General features: G+C 36.1%; 1 protein-coding gene across 1 annotated transcript in view; it reads left to right on the forward strand.

Moving 5' to 3' along the window:
• The window catches only part of LOC129244498 (MAP/microtubule affinity-regulating kinase 3), a 56,420-nt gene extending 44,011 nt beyond the window's left edge, over positions 1-12,409 (forward strand). Inside the window, 3 exon segments of the mRNA XM_054882154.1 lie at positions 10,121-10,270; positions 10,348-10,466; positions 11,231-12,409. Of these exon segments, the coding sequence (XP_054738129.1) occupies positions 10,121-10,270; positions 10,348-10,466; positions 11,231-12,138 (1,177 nt within the window). The 3' untranslated portion in view covers positions 12,139-12,409.
• Positions 12,410-20,613: the final 8,204 nt, after the last annotated feature.

Raw genomic sequence — 20,613 nt, forward strand, 5'->3', positions numbered from 1 at the left:
CTTGAAGTTAAATTCCTAACCATTTACTATCAAACTTATATTTTAAATACACACATTTTGTTTAAACAATGCTTGTAGAGAAAAAAAGGTGCTCATATGTGTACCGATGGTCTGAGAGAAAAAGAGTCGAAGTAAGCAGATCCGATGTGGTCAGTTGGCAAACATCCATCACCAATTAGCATATTCTGTATTTTGCCCAATTCTTTTCGAAATAAATATTCTTACTAAAGCACCCTGTTGGTAAATATTTAGATATAACACATTTGTCATTAACTTTCGCACATTAAAAAGCAAAATAGAGTGTCGCATATCGAGGAAATTTTTTAACCGTAGAAACAATTAAATAATTTTTCATTAATTAATGTATTTCTATTGGGGATGTAATAGATGTATGTACATGCGTATTAGCATTTTCTTAGCTAAATTAAAAAAAAAAAAAATAATATTCCTTATTGTAGTATTGCTAAGGGCAAATGAAATAAATTCGGATTTTCGCATATGAAATATGAAGAAGTTGGCTATTTATGTAGTTGTATATACAATTTTTAAAATCATATTGCATAATACTCGCGTTTTATAGATGTTTTGAATTCCACTTAAAAAATAGAATAGAAAATGTATAGCTCTTTGTTAGAATTCGATGTAAGTGTGAAAAAGTGGCAGCATTGATTGTAAATGATTTACCAAAAGAGTGGCGTTTAGAACTTAAAAAAATTAGTATGAGATTTGCGATAATATTACATCTGCATTAAGCAATCAGTTCAATAGTCTTCCGTGAATTTGAGCGAAGATCCAATTTTGAGATAATCCAGTACAGTTAACCATCTCGATTTCACTTCTTGACTTTTGAGGTATTATTAATTCAAAAATTAAATCAAAGCATAACAGGAAACCGATATGAGCCTGCGTTTTAGTGCTTCTTAGTATTTCTAAAGTTGTTGATAATTACAACTTTCCATATCGTGATCATTAATCTATATTTTTTGCCTGATTTTGAGGTCTGATGACGGCACCAATCACGATAACTATTTCCGCTGTATTTCTATTTCTCTAATGTAAATATAATTGTACGAGTATTTCCCACATAATATTCAAAGTTCATATGCGATCTTGGCTGAGATCTGCACTGAAACAACTGTATGTAACTTGTAAGTACACAGCAAGACGCACACTACAAACAGGAGGAGAAGCGAACACTTTTCAAAGATGTACATTAGGTTGGGCCGGTCCTCATAAAAAAACAAAAACAAACAACTACCACTATATAAATAGTACATAAATATAGACTATGGAAAGTGCCTAAACAAAAATTTTTTTTGGACCTCCCTAAAAAGCGCCTACATGAATTGTTTGCTTTAACTTTGCGAAATGATGGTCGATTTTTATAAGGGCTGAATCTTTGTAAAGCGCCCATCGACGATAACATTCGTTTTTATTTTCTTTCAATGTGAGATTTACCTCAGAGTTGTACCTCCCTAAACGCAATTTTGTGTTTTCCAAGAATTAAAGCCCGTCTTGGACAGTAAATATTTCAATAATAAAATGGACAATAGCCGACGTTGATTTCAGAATTTCTTCTTTCGGAAATTCGACCAACAACTTTATTGAAGTTGAAGTGATTGACTTGTAGCGTTTGTTTTGTCGCGATTTAGTCTCTCACTCACCCCTTCAATAACTAACTCTTGCGTTTAAATAATCATCAAGATTTCTTTTGAAAGTTTTTTTTTATATACAGGAAACTAACCATGCAAGCTGTTAAAGTTCTTAACGACAAATTATTCTCTTAAATGGATGTCTTAAGCCCTGTTATTTCATTGGGCGTTCTCACACTAGGAACATTTCTTCCACCGAAACAACTCTGTTTATGGGCAAGAAAGACGAGGTGAGGCGGTGGAGTAAGGTATTTTTGCTCAAACGTTTTTCCAGCGGCCGCCGTAGTCGAATGGATTGGTGCGTGACTACCATTCGCAATTCACAGAGAGAACGTCGGTTCGAATCTCGGTGAAACACCAAAATTAAGAAAAACATTTTTCTAATAGCGGTCGCCCCTCGGTAGGCAATGGCAAACCTCCTAGTGTATTTCTGCCATGAAAAAGCTCCTCATAAAAATATCTGCCGTTCGGAGTCGGCTTGAAACTGTAGGTCCCTCCATTTGTGAAACAACATCAAGACGCACACCACAAATAGGAGGAGGAGCTCGGCCAAACACCCTAAAAGGGTGTACACGCCAATTATATATATATATATATACCCTGCATAAAAATAATAGTTCTGCTGGGCAATTACAAAAATGTCGCTTCATAACGTTCAATTTAGCGTAGCGCGTCTCGTCGTCAAACACACTCAGAGATCCTATAGGTATACTAGTTCAAATGTTGTTCTGCTGGGTTTCATCTAGTGTGAAACCGTGGGAATAATTCTTCTGTCATTCTACTGTGAAAGGTATTCTCATAATTTAGCTTTGATAAAAAACATTTAAAATAGTTGTGGAATACATTTCTATTTAAAAGTTTCAGTCGACATCTGACTGCTTGCTGCCATTGCTTCGTGAAAAATAGTTTTTCCTAAGCACTTGATTTTTCTTCTTATATGTAATAACAACCAAATATTTTGTACCATTTAGAATTGAAAGTTCTACTGTGCGTCCATTTGCATTGCAGTTGTTCATGTGCGAATCATTTTTAGTGAATTTAGCTCATTTTATAAAACCCACTAGGGAGGCGATAGCAGTAGCTGTATGGTTTCAGTTTTGTACGTACATATACTAAGTTTCAAAGTTGGGTACTTGTGCAGATTTCTATGCACAGCTTTTGATGGAGCTCAATGATTTGCTTGCTCTTGTTTCAGTGTTAAAGATTTAGAAAGTGAAATACTACGTGAATTTTCTCACACCCTGTACACTTCCTGCTTTTCTCTAGTTAAGCGGCTTGCTGCCAGTATAGGAAAACAAAATGAAGTCATGCGAAAAAACACTATAAAACACAAAAACAAAACTAACGAAACAACAAGCTCGCCATTAATATCGTTACATATTGCATTAAAGCGGATTGTATGTAAATGCATGTATTAATTAAAAATTACAAATTTGCACACAAATCAAAATCAATGCCATAGCCAAGTGGGCTACACGCAATTTTCTAATATTTTCATACTTTTGAATAGTTATGCAATACGTACATATATATTTTTTGCACAATTTTCTATCGCAGTTAATTTATTTTGTTCAACAGATTTAAGATATCGATAACACCTTGTGTCAGTAAAAGTTATCCAGAAAAAATCTCATATGCACGTGAAACTATAGATTTTATATACAAGGTGAAGTCCAAAATAAACAAGACTGGCGTCTTAAAAATGTTTTTGTTGGGCCCATCTTTTTAATGAGTTAGTGCGTTTGAAGTTACATCCCTAGCTGACTTCCAGTGAAAGCTTGGTGACATTCGGTTCAGTGGAAGCGAAGTCATTGTGTCTAAAGTGTCTGTATGTTTGTGATATCGGTGCAAAAATGAGTTTAAAATCCGAAACCGAAAACTCCATCGAAATGGTTCGTGAATTTATCAAAAATTAAACGAAATCATCGTTGAAATTCATGGATATCTCCAAAACATCGATTTATCGCATTTTAACTGATCATTTGGGCTTACGAAAAGTCTGCACGTTTCATTCCGCACAAGTTAACTGAGGACCAAAAATTGCTCGAATTCAACATTCGAAAGACCACATTAAAGAGGCAAGAACTTTCTTTACAACATTTTAACTGGTGATGACACGTGGTGTTTCCAAAATGAACCTGAAACTAAGCGTCAAAGTGCCAAATGGAAGGCCCCAGACGAGCCACCACCCAAAAAATTACGTTTGGAGAAGTCAAAAATCAAGTCGACACTCATTTGTTTTTACGATTCCAAAGGAATTGTTCACAAGGAGCTCGTGACAATGGGCCAAACCGTCAATGACATTTTCTATCTTGGCATTTTGAAGCATTTGTTGCATCGCATTCGTCGAATTCGCCCTGAATACCGCGAAGGAGGAAGCTGGCGCTTATTGTATGATAATGCACCATCTCATCACTCCACTCTTGAGGATGATTTTTTTGATTGAAATCGAATTTTAACCGTCAATCACTCACCGTAGATTGCGCAAACACGTGTATCGATGCCAGAAGGGACTATTTTGAATAAATAAACTCGAAGTTATCAGAACAAAGCTCCTGTCGTTTAGCTCAGTCTTGTTTATTTTGGACTTCACCTTGTAGTACGCTCAGCAATTTCATTTTGAGAAGCCTCAGAGGAATAATGTTTTCAAAAAAAGGTTTTAAATACATACATATACTCACTGTTTGAGATTAGTATGGATATCCAACGAAAGAGGATATATCCAGCTATTAAAAAAAGAGGTTACATTTCACCAGTACAAATGTAATGCCTTAATACCCCTTAAATGATTTATACTTAAACATTGATTGAATTTCCTAATGAATTATTAAAACAAAATATAGATATATATGTTATATATTTATTTAAATGTTAAAAGTATAAATACCTCAACTTCGTTCTTCCTGATGAGTTATAAAAATGTGCAAACATACAGGGTTTGATTGAAAAGTAATGAGCCTTATTTTTTTTAAGCAGTTTTATTAAACCTTTTGGCTTATACAACTAATATTCTTCAAAATAGGACCCTTGAGCGTCAATACACCGCTGGTAGCGGTCCTTCCACTGCAGGAAACATTTTTTAAACTCATTTAAACTAAATCGCGTTCAATTCGGCTGTCACAGTTTTTTGGATCGCCTCGATGGAGTCGAAACGCCTCCCCTTCAGCTTCCTTTTCAGGCGCGGGAACAAGAAGAAGTCCGGAGGGGACAGGTCTGGGCTGTAGGGAGGGCGGGGAAGCACCGGAACCCCCATCTTGGCCAATGCAGAGGTGCAGAGGAAGGCACAGTGCGCCGGTGCATTGTCGTGATGAAGGGTCCAATTGTTGACGAGGTCGGCCCGCACCCGGGCGACGCGGTTTTTCAGCCGAAGGAGCACTTCTTTGTAAAATGCCGCGTTTACAGTGCTTCCTGGAGGTACAAACTCCTTGTTTAGCTTTACGCAAAATTTGATCGAGTAACGTTGCTCCAACGATCGCTGCTTTTTCGCCACTGCAAAATCCTAACACACTTTTAAAACAGCTTTCACGCGCGGAGCGATGTTGACTGCACCGCTGTTGCCAGCGAACTGGGGCCGGTTTCTAGTGGAAGGGGAAGTCCAACGATCATTTTCCCCCACCAGCCGATTTGGATGATCGGCTCATTACTTTTCAATCAAACCCTGTAGTTAAACTTTTCCCCATGAGATCAAGTATACGCAATGGATGCCCCTGTTTATGTTTTCCGCCTTGATATTTTAAAGCCCTTTAACAAACTGAGTATGCAGCATTACAATATAAAATCTATAGTTTCACGGGTATATGTAATTATTCTTGGAAAACAAGAAAAGTTGATTTTTTATCGCAGGGTGTAATATTGAAAAAAATAAGTATTTTAGCCGGTTACATGCGTGCTGTTGCAGGATTTTAATTTTTTAATTTTTATCTTATTTGGGTTCAGAAACATGCCGTTTATTTTGAATTTAATTTTTTTTGTGCACTTATCTGTATAAATTTTCTTTTTCTAATGGAGCAAAAAAGTCATGCACTTAAAAGTAAAAAATCAAGAACCAAAAAAAATCACTTTTTAGATATTTTCAACTAGCAAATCTGTAAATACTTGAAAAGCGTTTGTCTTGCACTTCCAAATACTTAATATGATTGGATTCTCATCCATATCCATTCATTTTATGGTTTGACGTAAAACGTCATAAAAAATTTGACAGGTGACACGCTTTACCAATATCATCTGAAACCGAGTTCAATCACCACGCGAAGAATGAATAAATCCCTATATTTTCTTAAACTTATCGAAATGAGCTGTAAAACCAAAACAAAACAGCAACTGACAGAAAGATATTATTATTATTTTCTTGCATGAAACACAATTAAGAATAAAAGCATGTATATTTTATTTTCTTGCAATGAAGTTGTATATTTGTTTTTAATGAAATTTTTAGCCAAGTGGAAAATAAGAAGCATAATGATTACGAATGTGTCGTATAAACAGGGCAGCATTCCTACGCATAATTCGTAGAGCCGTATTGAGTAATTAGAGTTAGCGTGGGTACAATATACATACCTATGTACAGTATATATTAGAACACGTTGTTGTTTTCGAAAATGTTTTATATGCGTCTATAGGAGTACTATTTCATTTGCCAACTGACAGTCCTTACATTTTTCTCCAAGCCATGTATATGCGCGAGTACAAGTGAGTGTATGTAAATATATGCATATGTAACGGTTAAGTAGCTCTTGTAGCGTTCAATTAATTAATATATACATATACATATATACATACATACTATAAAGAATTCTTATATACTTACAATGCAGCTTGTTTTTTGTGTAATCTTTTGTCATCTTTTTTGTACGCGTTAAATCGAAAAGTTATAGAAATATTTAGTAAATGGTCACATGCGTTACTACAAAAATACATATGTATGTTTTGGAAACAGCTAAAAGTGATGTACATACATACAACATACATACCACATAACAGTTTCAACAAATAATAATAATTTAATTATAATAATAATAATAATCAATTTGGGGAGAGCAATGAGAAAGATGAAAATCAGCTTTTTATTACAAATATACGATATAGCTAAACAAAAAATTATAATAATAATAACCTCTACTATTTTACGTTTGTTAGTAAAGCATCTTTAAAAATTACTTCTCTCCTTCTATTTTTTATTCATTTTATATCGCACATGCTATATATTTGTATTATTCGGTTTCATAAGAAGAATATCTAGCTGTTTTTGTCTTTTCGTTATTTATTTCTTTTCTATGTTCATTTGTAGTAGTATTCTTCAGTTGATTGAGATATTTAATGTTTTAGTATTTCTTGAAATATTACCAAACAATATTTTTTTAACAGTGAATAATTTCTTTTACTATTATTTTTTCTTTAATTTTAGGCCAAACCAGTAAATAACAAAAACAATGTTACGATTTAACGAATGCTAGTAGAAATTAAAACGAAAATAATTGAAAACTTGAGTGAATGAAGGAGAGAAAACATTTCAAGTCTGCGGCAACGTTTGAAATGAGAAATAATCAGTAAACGCAACATGTTACGTTTGAAAAATACTACACGTATACTTTAAATAATTGTAAAGTAAACGAAAGTTTGCAAAACAAATCCAACAAGAAAAAATAAAAACAAAAAATATATATATACATACAAAGTAGAAAAAACAATGCTAAAAAATAAGAAACGTCAATATTAGACTAAAAATTAAAACAAAAATATTTTTTTATATCACAACATTCTGTAGCAATAAGATCGCGCTGAAAGTTATATACATTTTAAATAAATTAATAATTCTTTGTTGACTTAAGTTAAAAATAGTAAACGCAATTGTGACCATTTAATTTCTATAGTTTTTTGCGCACTGTATTATCAAAACTAATCTAACTTCGTGATCTTGAAAAAAAAAATTCTATTAAATTTATTTAGAGCATGAATATCGAAGATAAGTAAATGATGCAAATGAAAATGCTAATTAAAGTAATGAAGACATAAGCAAATATGAATTGTTTTGTCTATTAATTTAAACGTATTGTCTCAACTTATATATACACACATATGAATAAAATTAAATAAAAGTGAAAATTACTACACTCACCACCACCAACCAACATACACTTAAAACACCCACACACACTTGGCAAAAGGAAAGCCTTAATAAAATGAAAAAACAAAAGAACTGGTTAATTCTATTTCCTAACTGTTCTATTATTTTTCTGGTGTTTATTAAAAACAAAACGAAAAAAAACTAAATATATGCTGTATAAAACTCCTAAACAGTATGTCGTACGATATGAATGAATATTTGTCAATACATTAAGTAGTTAATAATATTTGTGTATGTGTTTTAAAAAATCCAATAGACGCAAATAAATCAATTTAGTAAACAAGATATCGAGTTTATATTTGTAATGGATAGACTTGTATTATAAATTAAAAATGTATGCTAAATACACACACACACACTAAGATATCGTGAATAAATTAAATCATTGATTGTAATATAATATTAGCTTCTAAGTATATAAGTATGTATACATAAAAATATTATATCCCGTTTGTGTAATAAAAAGTGTGACTATGTTATTTTCAAATACAATAATTTTGAAAATAAATCATGTATTTTGTAATTACTTAAAAATTGTTCACTCTACGAACAGACGGCATGAAATTATGATAAATATTAGTTCAGTACTTTCTTACACTACTTTGGCTTTTACATTTGTCTGTAGTCTGTACTATTTATGTAGAATGTCCATTATGTGTATTTTATAATACAATTAATAAAGCATGCTACTTGTACATAATTTCCTTGAAACATTAATATTAAAAGTTTTGAAATAAGAAATAAAAGTACAAAAATACATAAAATATAATAGGCTTCAATATGCAGATGTGCGTGACAAATCGCCTAAATCTTTGAGTGATGGTATTGGTCACGCAAGTTTCTTTCCCCCATATTATTGGGGGGAATTGAGTGCACTGCCACTGCTCTCACTCGCAAACTAAAGTTACAACTGTGGGGTTGAATAAAAGTGGTTCAAAAACACAAAAAAAAATAAAAAACAAGGTAAAATAAAAAGTAAGGAAAAAGGATTTAGTAACTTATTTATTAACAGAAAAATACATTTTTATTATAAACCAAAAAAAAAATAACGGGAGTTATTGAAAACTTGAATTAAATGAAAAAAGTGATTTATTTAACAACTGACTAAAAACAGTAAGCAGTCAGCTGTCGGTCGAGCAATGCAACATTTTTCAGAACAATTTCATGCTAATCTTAAATTTGGATAATCGTTAATCTAAAATTTTGAGCTTAAAATTTAAAATAAATAAAAAAATGATTTATCTTAATTGCCTAAAAGCAGTCCGCAGTCAGCTGTCGGTCGAACAATGCAACATTTTTCAGAGCTATTTAATGCTATGAAAATATTGATAATCTAAAATTTGAATTAAAAGTGATTTATCTTAACTGCCGCCTAACAGCAGTCAGCAGTCAGTCCAACATTGGAAAATTTTTCAGAGCAATTTTATGCTATGACAGCATCCGTAATCTAACATTGGGTAGTGACTATACGAGTATGTATATGTATGATAGTAAAACAGAGAGATCAAGAGAATATCGATAAACTCTCTCTAGGGTCAAAATACTAACTCCTTTGCTACGGATAATCTCAGTGTTAAAAGATTTCCAAAACATTAATAAACACTGGTGAGATTTGCAAATTGATTCATAGAATAATCGATTCGCATGTTGTCTTAATTTTTACATGGCTTTCATTGCATATTTATAAGTCATTGATTTGCCAATAAATTAGATACACAATAGGCTGATTTATCCTTTAAAGAAGATACCGTTAATAATGATATAAGTCAGGTCCTTTCATGTCAGACCGTCAAACCATCTAAGAGTTGTACCGAAAAGACCCGGTTACGGAATAATGGGTAAAATTCTAATTTAGGCGTAAAATGGGATTGAAGAATGCGACAGAAAGAAACATAATAGTTCGAAATAAATTGTTGATATTATTTCCAAGAATACGAAATTAAAACACGTAGTTCCTTCTAAAAATATTTTTCTGTATTCAAAACATTCTATTCGCAGTTCATGTAATTACCTCACTACTACTAAAGGTATTTGGTTGCAACTGTTTTTAAATTTATTTTTTGAGGTACTAAAGTGCAATTACAAAAATTTTGCAAACAAAAAATTAAACTTTTTTTATATCATTTAGGATAATAGAATATACGTAGCATTATAAAAGATCCTGCAAATATTTATATTGCAATATTTTAACTTGTTTATCTTAACAGTTTATAAATAAATCCAATCGCTCCATACGATAGAGTTCAAAATATCATATTATTCCTTGCCCGCGTCATACCTTCTTCGTAGCTTCTTAATTATGAGTGTCAAATACATTTTTTTGTTTGTTTCTTAATCTCTGCAGGGCTTCAGCAACCGAAGAGTCGGCTAAACCACGTGTTTTGCGTTTTACATGGTCCATGAAAACCACTTCGCCTCTAATGCCCGACCAGATAATGCAGAAAATACGAGAAGTGCTTGATCAAAACAACTGCGACTATGAACAGCGCGAAAGGTAAACGCGTTATGCGCCGATTATCTAAAACTGAAAGAAAAATCAAGTGAATATTTGCCTTTTATTCCCATTCCAAGGTTCGTGCTTTGGTGTGTGCATGGTGATCCGAATACCGATTCATTGGTGCAATGGGAAATTGAAGTATGTAAATTGCCTCGATTATCACTCAATGGCGTACGATTCAAGCGAATTTCAGGTAAGCAACTAAAAAATAAATGTTTATATAAACATAAGTAGAGGGTGATCAATTTAGAGATATTGGATGTTAAATTGAAATAGAACAACGAAAATTCAAATTTATTGCGTAATCTTTATTATTTTTGTGTAGAACCAATCATGAAATTTGTTAAACATAGTCCCTTTCAAATGATGACCGCAACTGCTTCGTCTTGTTGTTGTTCTGGAGATTACGGGCTTCGATTTCCGGCATCAAAATGGTATGCCTTTATCATGGCGCAATAGCGTTCGCCATACACTGTTACATTGGCACCAGCCTCGTCTTTGAAGAATATGGGTCGATGATTCCTCCAGTCTCCTCTGTTCTTGAATGGCTTCGGATTGTTCTTCAGCCCAAATATGATAATTTTGCTTACTGATGTAGCCATTAAGCCATAAATTGGCCTCATCACTAAACATTAAGTTGGCCTGAATGCACGATTAAGACTTTTCACAGAGCGTCGATTTTCGTAATATATGTAGTTATACGATTTGTAAACGTTGTTGAGGCGTAAGTATTTCCATAATGAAATGTCAATGAATACTGAAAAAATTATGTATTTAGTTTAACAGTAGTCTCGCGTGGTCTGTCGAAAAAACCCCTATTGGAAAAAGTACTTCCAATCTGATCACCCTTTACAAATTCTTATACTATACAATTTTTTGCAAAATAGTTTACCCTAATGTAATTAATTATTTTCCTTTTTTTCTTATTTATTTATTTATTTTTTTTTCCTATTACAGGAACCAGTATAGGATTTAAAAATATTGCATCACGCATAGCATTTGACTTACGACTGTGACTCCACCAAACAAATACTGACGCGGCTGCCTTTGCTTCTGATAGTACCACAACCGCCACTTCACGCTGTCATCAACCGCTTACCACATCGTCATTCAATCACACAACAAATATCAAAACAATTAATCTATCCATCGCCTCCTGCATCATAAATGAATCGATTACAAAAAATAAAAAAAATCCCGAATGTGGCAAAAATTGTACCAGCAACATTTTTCGTAAGAAGAAGTACAATAACTTTGATGGCAACAAAAGGTCTTTGCTATTACCACCAACTCCACCATCTACTGCGAATTCGCAGTGCTGTTGTTCAGCATTCGATCCGATAGATATAACCTTAAATAATACAAAGTTGATGTTATCTCCTTCGAAGGCAGCAACAACAACAACTAAAACAATGGAAAATGACTGCAAATCAATTATGACAGAGAATGTTATTGATTCAGCAATGACAAAATGTTCTACAGATATGTTGGAAAATCCGATATCGATTAATTCTGTTATAAACAGGAATGCACAAGAATTATCGCAATCACCAGCATCTGCATCAATGAAGGAAAAGTCTATTTCAAAAGGCAACAATTTGATGAAAAAAACATTAGTAGTTGAAAAATTAAAAAGTACTAATAGCGTGATAACACGAAAAATATTTTCAACGAGGAGAGTTGCGCAAAACAGTAATCATAGTGATGAAAAAAATAAGGAAACATTAAAAATAAATGATTCATCAGACTTGGATGTCCAGACCATAACAACAAAAACTGATACCGCTACAACATTGAAAAACAATATAGTTAAAGAGGATAGTCATAGCATGATCACCTCACTGCTGCGTACAACAACGCTGTAAATTGTTTACTGAAAGTCATATGCTTCAAAATTTCGTCTTAAATACTTCTAAAATCTCTAAAACATAAACAAAGATATTGTATTTATATTAAAATAGCCCCAATTATAATCTACCCTTGTTTTTATATATACGTATGCCCTTTTCATGTTCAATAATTGTTACGATACTTACCCACAATACACTGTATGCCTGCGTGATGCATGAATGATAAAAGGACTAAAAGGTAAAACCGTTCGCTCAATTTATTCGCCATTTAGTGTGTTTTGCTGCTTTCCTGTTACACCGCTGCTTTCCTGTCACACACCGGTACGCGATGCAAATGCCACTTAAAAGCAACAAAGCAAAATTAAGTAAAAAAAAATATAAATGATAAAGTTAAAATTTGTTATTGTTTGAGATTTAAGGAGTGTGTGCGTGTGATTGATAATGGAAACCAATTTTTATAAGAGCCACAAATGTCAAAAATGCTCAGGCTGACTCTAAGCGGTTTTACCTTAAAATCTTTTCTATCACGCATTACATGTAGCTTGTTGATTTTATGTTCAAAAAAGAGACCCAAACAACAAAAACAAAAACTGAACAATATTTTGTAAATCTGCTCTCCGTTGTGTATTCTAGAAGGTATATGTACTTGTACATGATAACGCATGCATTCGTCGACAACTTTGACGAGACATGATTTCAAGGGAAATTTGGTGCATATAATTCAAATACGTTTTTAAAGAAAATAAACTTGGGCAGAATAATTTCGATACGACGCATTGCAAACTGGAAATTGATTCAAGTGGATTGGTTTTCTTCAAAAGCTCGTTATTTCATTTATTACAAAATATATCCCATCGAAACCCTTTCACGCCAAAGTTAAAACGAAATTTGAAGTATTTGTTTCTCTTGCTTTTGCTTCTGAATGTTTCTAATATATGTGTTTTCAAAAACTCTTATAATAGGTACCATAATTTGTAATTGCTAAAAAGTTCATTTTAGATAAAGAAAAATGTGGCGATCATTTCTTTATGCATGTTGCCTATAGCTTTTTAAAACAAAATAAAATATTTTTAACAGAGCATCATTTTATTCAAAAATACTTTCGAAAACAAGCGCTCCTATTCATAGTCAGACTCGAGTCGACGCTCAAACCAGTATCTACTATTTGTCACATATCTGTAGCTCAGGTATCTGTCAAAAAAGTGGTCATCACATTGAAATCGACTCCATTTTGACTTGTGGACCTGCAACATCTTTTACAAAATTTTAATCTAGAATTATTAACAACCTGCGAGCGATCGGATGAATTGCAAATATTTATTTTATAATATTGCAACAATTTATATTAACTATAATATTTTTTTTATTTTTACTGTAATTATTATTTTTTTTTTTTTTGTATTTAATACACTTTTATCCATATAATAGATTTGTACTACAACTTGTAAAATTTAATTTAAAAAAGAAATATATAAGCGAAAGTGCCAACATATAGTAGCTTATTGACTAAGGCTCCGAGTCTGTTTGTCTAGATTTCATATTTCGTGTTTTTTTATTTAGTTTTTCATTATTTGTTGGCATTGCAAACTTTTGTACGACAAAGAAAATGTTTTAATGGCGAATTAAGCAAAACAAAAAAAAAATTAATAATAATGAACAAATTGATTAGAGAAACTACCATTTACACTTCCAAACAAAGCACTTTAAATTTGAGGAAAAGTAATCATTTAGCCTATCACTTTATAATCTTGTATTCCATATTCATACGGAAATACAATAAAAATAAATAAAATTGATAAACAGTTCAATAATGATTTCATGTAACAAAAAGAAGGGGTTCCAGAACAAAGCACTTCGTAAGACGTGTGTGACGTGATAAACTGTTCACTAGACAGAGCTAGTTTACTGGGGCGGCAGCCCTTGGTCGGGAAAAACCCGAGTCATTCCGGTAACGTAGAACCGGCTGTCATGGGAATGGCACAATTACGTTCTGGATATTGTAGCAGGTTAAACTCCTACTTATCCAGAATTGACCTCGACATACCAAACATATGTCCGGCATGTGAAAGCACCCCGCATGACACTAACCACCTTTTCACATGCCCTTTAAACCCACTCATCTAATACCCCTCTCCCTCATATTTCCTGGGCCTACCTTTAAATGACCCTGACGAAGACGACTGGTGATATAGGCCCTTATTATGAGCAACATTCGATCTTCGACTATAGTCGAAAGTGCTGATCGAACGAATTTTCATTTGGTATTATGGTGCTCATTCGTTGAAGAATAGGACTATTGTGAATTTCGATCGCTCGACGCATTTACAATAGATAATTTTTTCTCAGCTGATACAGCAAATCAAAATAAAAGAAAAACCGATTGTGTTGAAATTCTCTGCTAACAACATTTTTAAAAGTTAAAAAAAGTAATTTATGTGAAAATGAGTACAACGGAGTTGTGGTTCGACGATTCATCGGTCGATGAAAGATTAGTGGAACTAGCTAGGTGTAGAAAACAGCTGAGGGGCGCATAAATCCCCTAGAAATGGCTTCCACTGAGTAAGTTTAGTATTTTCAAAATGTGTTGACTTACTTAATATTACAGAAATTTCCTTACAGTTTTTTAAAGAACTTTAGATTATCTAAAGAGGCGTTTATGAACCTACTGCCCAGTACAGAAAACCAGTTGCAGCAGTGCACCCGAGCCAAGAGCTCTTCACTATTCTCCAAAAAAAGCAACACAAATTATTAATGTGTGTGCAGCTTTGCACAACATTTGCTTGTTTTATAATGTTCAACTTCCGGATGATGCTGAAGATATTGAAGTGGAGCCAAACAACGGAGAAGCAGGAAACATAAGAAATGAAATTCTTAGAATATTATAGAAAAATCTAAAAAGTATTAAATAGAAACCTGTACGCAGGTTTCTGTTTTATTTTTGTTATAAATTTTCTTGATTCAATTAATCGTCATTCGCAAAAAATATGTATTTCAGTTCCTCTACGTATTTCAGCCCATACCTGCCAAGGGGGAAAAAAAATTATTTCTATAAACATCACAAAAAAAAAAAATCCATTATTAACTTTAATCCATTTTGCTGCCGTTCTAACTGGTGGTCCCAAGCAATTCAGCTCCGTTGTAAATTCCTCCCATTTTTTCGCTGCTTGTACTTTGGTGGAAATCCCTTTTGCGAATTGTGGATTCTCTTCCATTAATGCAACTAGCCTTTCTAATTGCTGTTTGGTACTCACGACTTTCGACCTGCATAAAATTAACAAAGTTAGTATATATTTATTATTTGGTTACTATAAAACCATAAATAATCCCAAACAACTTACATTTTAACAAGTTTTCCCACAGTACGCTCCACGATCGAAAGCAAAATTGCATTCGACTCTAAATTCGGTAAACAACGAAAATTTCGATAGGGTTGCACCGCTCATAATACCAAATTGACATTCGATTTTCGATCTTCGACAACCAACGAATATCGAAGATCGAATGCAACTCATAATAGGGGCCATACTCTACACTGACAGGGTTTGTATTACTGCTACAACAACGTGCGTAACATTTCTGCGACATTGCGATACAGGATATGGTATTTGAAAATGGTCAAGTAACTGAAAGAGACTTGGTTTCAGAAAGCTGTGTGCATTCGCTAACAGTGGAACAAAAACACATTCGAATACGACTTTCTCAGCAACGGATAAAGTGGATTTTGTGCGTCGATTCATCACTGCGTATGAGACTACATTAAAACAAGAGCATAAAGTGTGGTGTGAAGCTGGTTCTTCGGCTCCGAAACAAGTTCGTATGCAGAAATCAAATAAGAAGATGTTAGCATCAGTTTTTCGGGATGCGAAAGGAATTTAGTTTGTGGATTACTTGCAAACTGGTAAAAGAATAAATCCTGAATATTGTTGTTGCCGTTTAGACCAACTGAAGGAAAAAATTTGAGAAAAACTACCCAGTTTGCAAAAGAAAAATTCTTTTTCATCAAGAATCAGTTAGAGCATACACCGTATTCACCAGATTTAGCCCTCTGCGACTTCAATTTGTTTCCAGGCCTAAAAACAAGCATGCTTGGAAAGCGTTTTCCATCAAATCATGAGGTCGTACCAGCTATGAAACCGTATTTTGCAGCTTTTCCAGATTCTCAATTCAGCGTTGGAATTAAATTGGAATCTCGTTGGAACAAGTGTATTGATGTTCAGGGAGACTATACTAAATATTATAATAAAGTGTATTTCATTGTACTATAAAATTGTGTTTTTCTTATTGAACCACAAAACTTATTGAACAACCTAGTAAATCTAGCCACTCACTGCAAATATGCTTGTTCGATGAGCTAGCAAGTTTTCATCCACCGAAGTGCACAGCTCGAAGTTCCATGCATCGTGAAACATCCGTACATAGTGAATGACGGTATGTTATTTATTTTTTGTTAACAACTTCAAAGGCGAAGAAAAACTATTCTGCACACATACATACATATGTAGACAGATCGAACAAACAGGTTTGCACTGAGTATCCGGCATTATCAAGAATTTACTAAAAACATAAAACATAGCAATGAAGTTCCTGCGACAGTGGATTCTGCTTTATCGGAACGATCTGAATTTATGTCCGACCAAGGGCTGTAACTTCAACAGCACTTCCCAAAAATTTATCTATTACAAAAACATTGCAATGACAGTCAGAATAGATTGAAGTTGCATACCTCACATTTTTGGGTTGAGTTGTTGTTGTTTTAACAGCATAGGTAGCCCTGTCAGTGTAGGCATATCATCGGTCGTCTTCGTCTAGCTCATCTAGGGGTAGGCCCAGGAAACATGCTGTTTCGACAGGTTGGGTCCAGAGGGAGAAGGGGGTTAGATGAGTCGGTTTAATGGGGCATGTGAAGAGGTGGTTAGTGTCGTGCGGGGTACCTTCACATGCCGGACATGTGTTTGGTATGTCGGGGTCGATTCTGGATATGTAGGAGTTTAACCTGCTACAAGGAGGTGTCTCCTGACGTGCCTGGGAGGCGGCTCAGGCGCAAGCAGGTGTCTGCAGGGATGAAACCTGCGGTAACATCCAAGCAGGAACTGCTTGCTGAGCAATTTGTTGTGCTCCACTACTGGGAGCATTTGTGCCTCGTTATGTAGGTGTTGGATGGGTGGCATCAGGAGGCACCCGGTCGCTGTCCGAGTGGTGGTATTTTGACAAGTCTGAAGCTTTGTCCACTGCGAATCACTAGTTCCAGGCGACCAGACAAGCGCAGCATAGTTTAGAACCGGCCGGCCAATTGCCTTAAATGTCGAAAGCAACAGTTCTTTGTCCTTGCCCCAAGTGCTGCCGGCCAGCGATTTGAGGACCTTGTTGCGATTTTGGACTTTAGTGGCAATTGCGGTTGTGTGCGCAGAGAATGAGAGCAAGCTGTCAAAGGTTACACCCAAAATTTTGGGGTTATTTACCGTCGGAATTGGTGTATCATCGACTTTTACCTTAAGGAACAGCTTGACCTCCTTTGTCCAGGTGGTGCCAGGTCGCCGTGGACTTGGTGGGGAAAAGTTGGAGAGTCCTCGCAGTGAAAAAGCGAGAAAGGTCGGTGAGGTAGTTGTTCACTTTGGAACACAGGCCCGACGCCATTATCGTGCAGTCGTCAGTTGGTTGAGCCCGCGATTTATCTGGGCTTTTATGGCGGTGAGTGCCGTGGTGGTGCTGTGCACTCGTCGGAATCCGTGTTGATGTGGGGCTGGGGCCAGGTGTTTCGTATAGAGTGGGAGTAGGAGGGCTTCAAATGTCTTCACTACTGGGGAAAGGAGAGTTATCGGCCGATAAGACTCCCCTTGGTTGGCGGGTTTCCCAGGTTTCAGTAGTGGGACCACTCTCCCTGCTTTCCACTTGTCAGAGATGATGAGAGTGACCAGGGACAGATTGAAGACCCTTGTGAGGAATCCTACTCCCAGGGGTTCCAGATGCTTCAGCATCAGCGCGTTTAATTCGTCAGGGCCAATGGCTTTCGATGATTTCGATTTGTTGATGGCCCCCTGAACCTCATCACCGGAGAAAGTAAGTGGCGCACTGTCGTTCGTCAGTTTGTGCAGCCTTCTGGTAGCACGATGTTTGGTTCTGTCGCCCAGAGGATGCAGTATGAAAAGCCGGCTAAAATAGCTCGCGCATCTCTTCGGGTCCGACGAAGTGCAACCGTTGAAGGTGATAGCCACCTTGTCGTTGTGCTTCGTCGGGTTTGACAGGGACCTAACGGTGGACCAGAGCTTACTCACCCCAGAGGTGAAGTTGCAGGTCTTCAGGTGCTCAACCCATTTGGTCCGCTTATGCTGATTTACCAGTTGCCGGATCTCCAAATTGAGATCCTTTATGCGGGGATCCCCGGGATCGGCCTGGCGTAGGTGGTCACGCTCGTTTGCTAAACTGGCTGCTTCGGCTGGGAAATGAGGACGAATGTCCTTATAGCTTCCAGCTGGAATGAAGCGAGTCGCAGCAGCTGTGAGCACCTTGCGGAATGCGCGTTCGCCTACGTGCACATCAGTGGGGATAGGAAGAGCGGTGAAGGTGTCCTCGGTGAATTCCGTGAAGCCGGCCCAATTAGCTTTTTTAAAGTTAAAATAGGACCGGTAATTCGCGGAAACAAAGTTGGCAGGTCTCTCAATCGAGGCGACAATGGGCAAGTGGTCAGATGATAGCGATAGCATAGGTCGCCACGTTATGCTATTTATCAGACCCGCGCTAGCTATTGTTAGGTCAGGCGAGCTGCTGCAATTGCCCACTACCCTGGTGGGGGCGTCGTCGTTCACTGTGCTGAATGTCGAGTCGTCTATCTGCGCTGCCAGTTGCTGTCCCCTACGATCATTTGGCAGGCTTGAATGCCAAAGATCGTGATGCGCATTGAAGTCACCTACAACCAATCGGTTTTCACTTCTGATGAGCGCACCTATATCAGGGTGATATCCTGCCGGTCAACAGGTGACAAGGGGTATATATATGTAAAATATTTCGAGCTCGGAATCGCCTAACCGGACAGCAATGCCTTGACATTCTAAGGTGCTGTCCCTGCGGTCGATTCCTTCATCGATGAGACGATACTGCACAGTGTGGTGGACTATGAACGCTAGGCCACCACCATTGTCTCGCTCGCGATCGTGTCTGTGCACGTTATAGCCATCCCTGGTGATCCGAGGTATTACCGTCTGACACACGGAACAGACTGTGCGGGGGACCAGGAGCTGCTAGTTTGTCCCCGCACTGGGGTTGGAGCAGGAAGGAAGGGGAGGGGTTGAAGGGGAGTTGTGTTGCTCCGATAGGCTCCTAACCGTGGAGGTGTGGGTAGTGGTGGCGGTTGGTAGTGCCGGCCTATCAGGGGGTGTAGTAGCCGTGGAGGCATCAGACGCCTGCTGGCGGGAGCAACACGTGGCCACATACCGTGTGGACCACCCCCTATGTGACTTAAGACCTGAGCAGGTCTTAAGGTTGCTCCACCCGTTGCACTTGTTACACCTAACCGAGGTGGAGTTCGGGTGAAGCCGTTTGTGGCAGACGCAGCAGTAGAATACTTCTGGCCCAGGGTTGGATTCGATTCCAGCCCTGAGGAGAAGCATTTGGAGCAGGATTGCTGCGAGAGTTTGCTCCTGTGACGTAAGGGGTGGGATGATATGTATTTCACTAGACAGGGCTAGTATACTGGGGCGGCAGCCCTTGGTCGGGAAAAACCCGAGTCATTCCGGTACGTAGAACCGGCTGCCATGGAAATATTTTGGGTTGAGTGTTTTATGCTGTTATAGCAACAACAACAAGCTTGGAAATGCATAATTTTGGGCTTTCCAACCGAATTTATATTGGGCCCAGAGATTATCAATGCGGTAACATTTCTTTAGAATATTGGGAAGTGTTTATTATTAGGTAGTTGTGATTTAATTTCACATAAAAATAATAATAATAGTGTTGGAGGGGTAGTTTTTGTCGAGTTTCTTATCTTTCAGGTTGCGAGTCTGTAGTTTTTTACACAAATGCACTATGGGGGTTTTTTTGGCATAAATGACAAATTTAAAGATAATGACTTAAATTTTTGCAGGAGAATCACGTAGATTAAAGTAGAATTTCGGTTTTTGTTTATTTTTTCATTCGATTACGCCTACACCTCCGCCCTGAACATGATCTTTAAAATAATGTGACAATTTATAGTAAATTTGTGTTTCCATATATTTCAATTATTTCGCGAATTTGTGCATTCTTAAACAATAAGTATTTATTTAAAATTAATTAAATTATTTCTTTGTTTTTATATTAAATTTGTCTAGGTGAATAATTCCCTTCCAAAATGGCTTAGGTACATTTTTAAACTGCATATATGTGTTCTAAGATGAAAGAAAAATATTACATAACTTACAAACAGCTTATTGAGACTACTTACTAACAATATAAACTTAGTTTTCTTCTATTTTAATATATTCTTCGTCAGAAGTAATCACATCAAGTTCAATATCT

This window comes from Anastrepha obliqua, chromosome 4, assembly GCF_027943255.1.
Source record: "Anastrepha obliqua isolate idAnaObli1 chromosome 4, idAnaObli1_1.0, whole genome shotgun sequence".
Classification (NCBI taxonomy): domain Eukaryota; kingdom Metazoa; phylum Arthropoda; class Insecta; order Diptera; family Tephritidae; genus Anastrepha; species Anastrepha obliqua.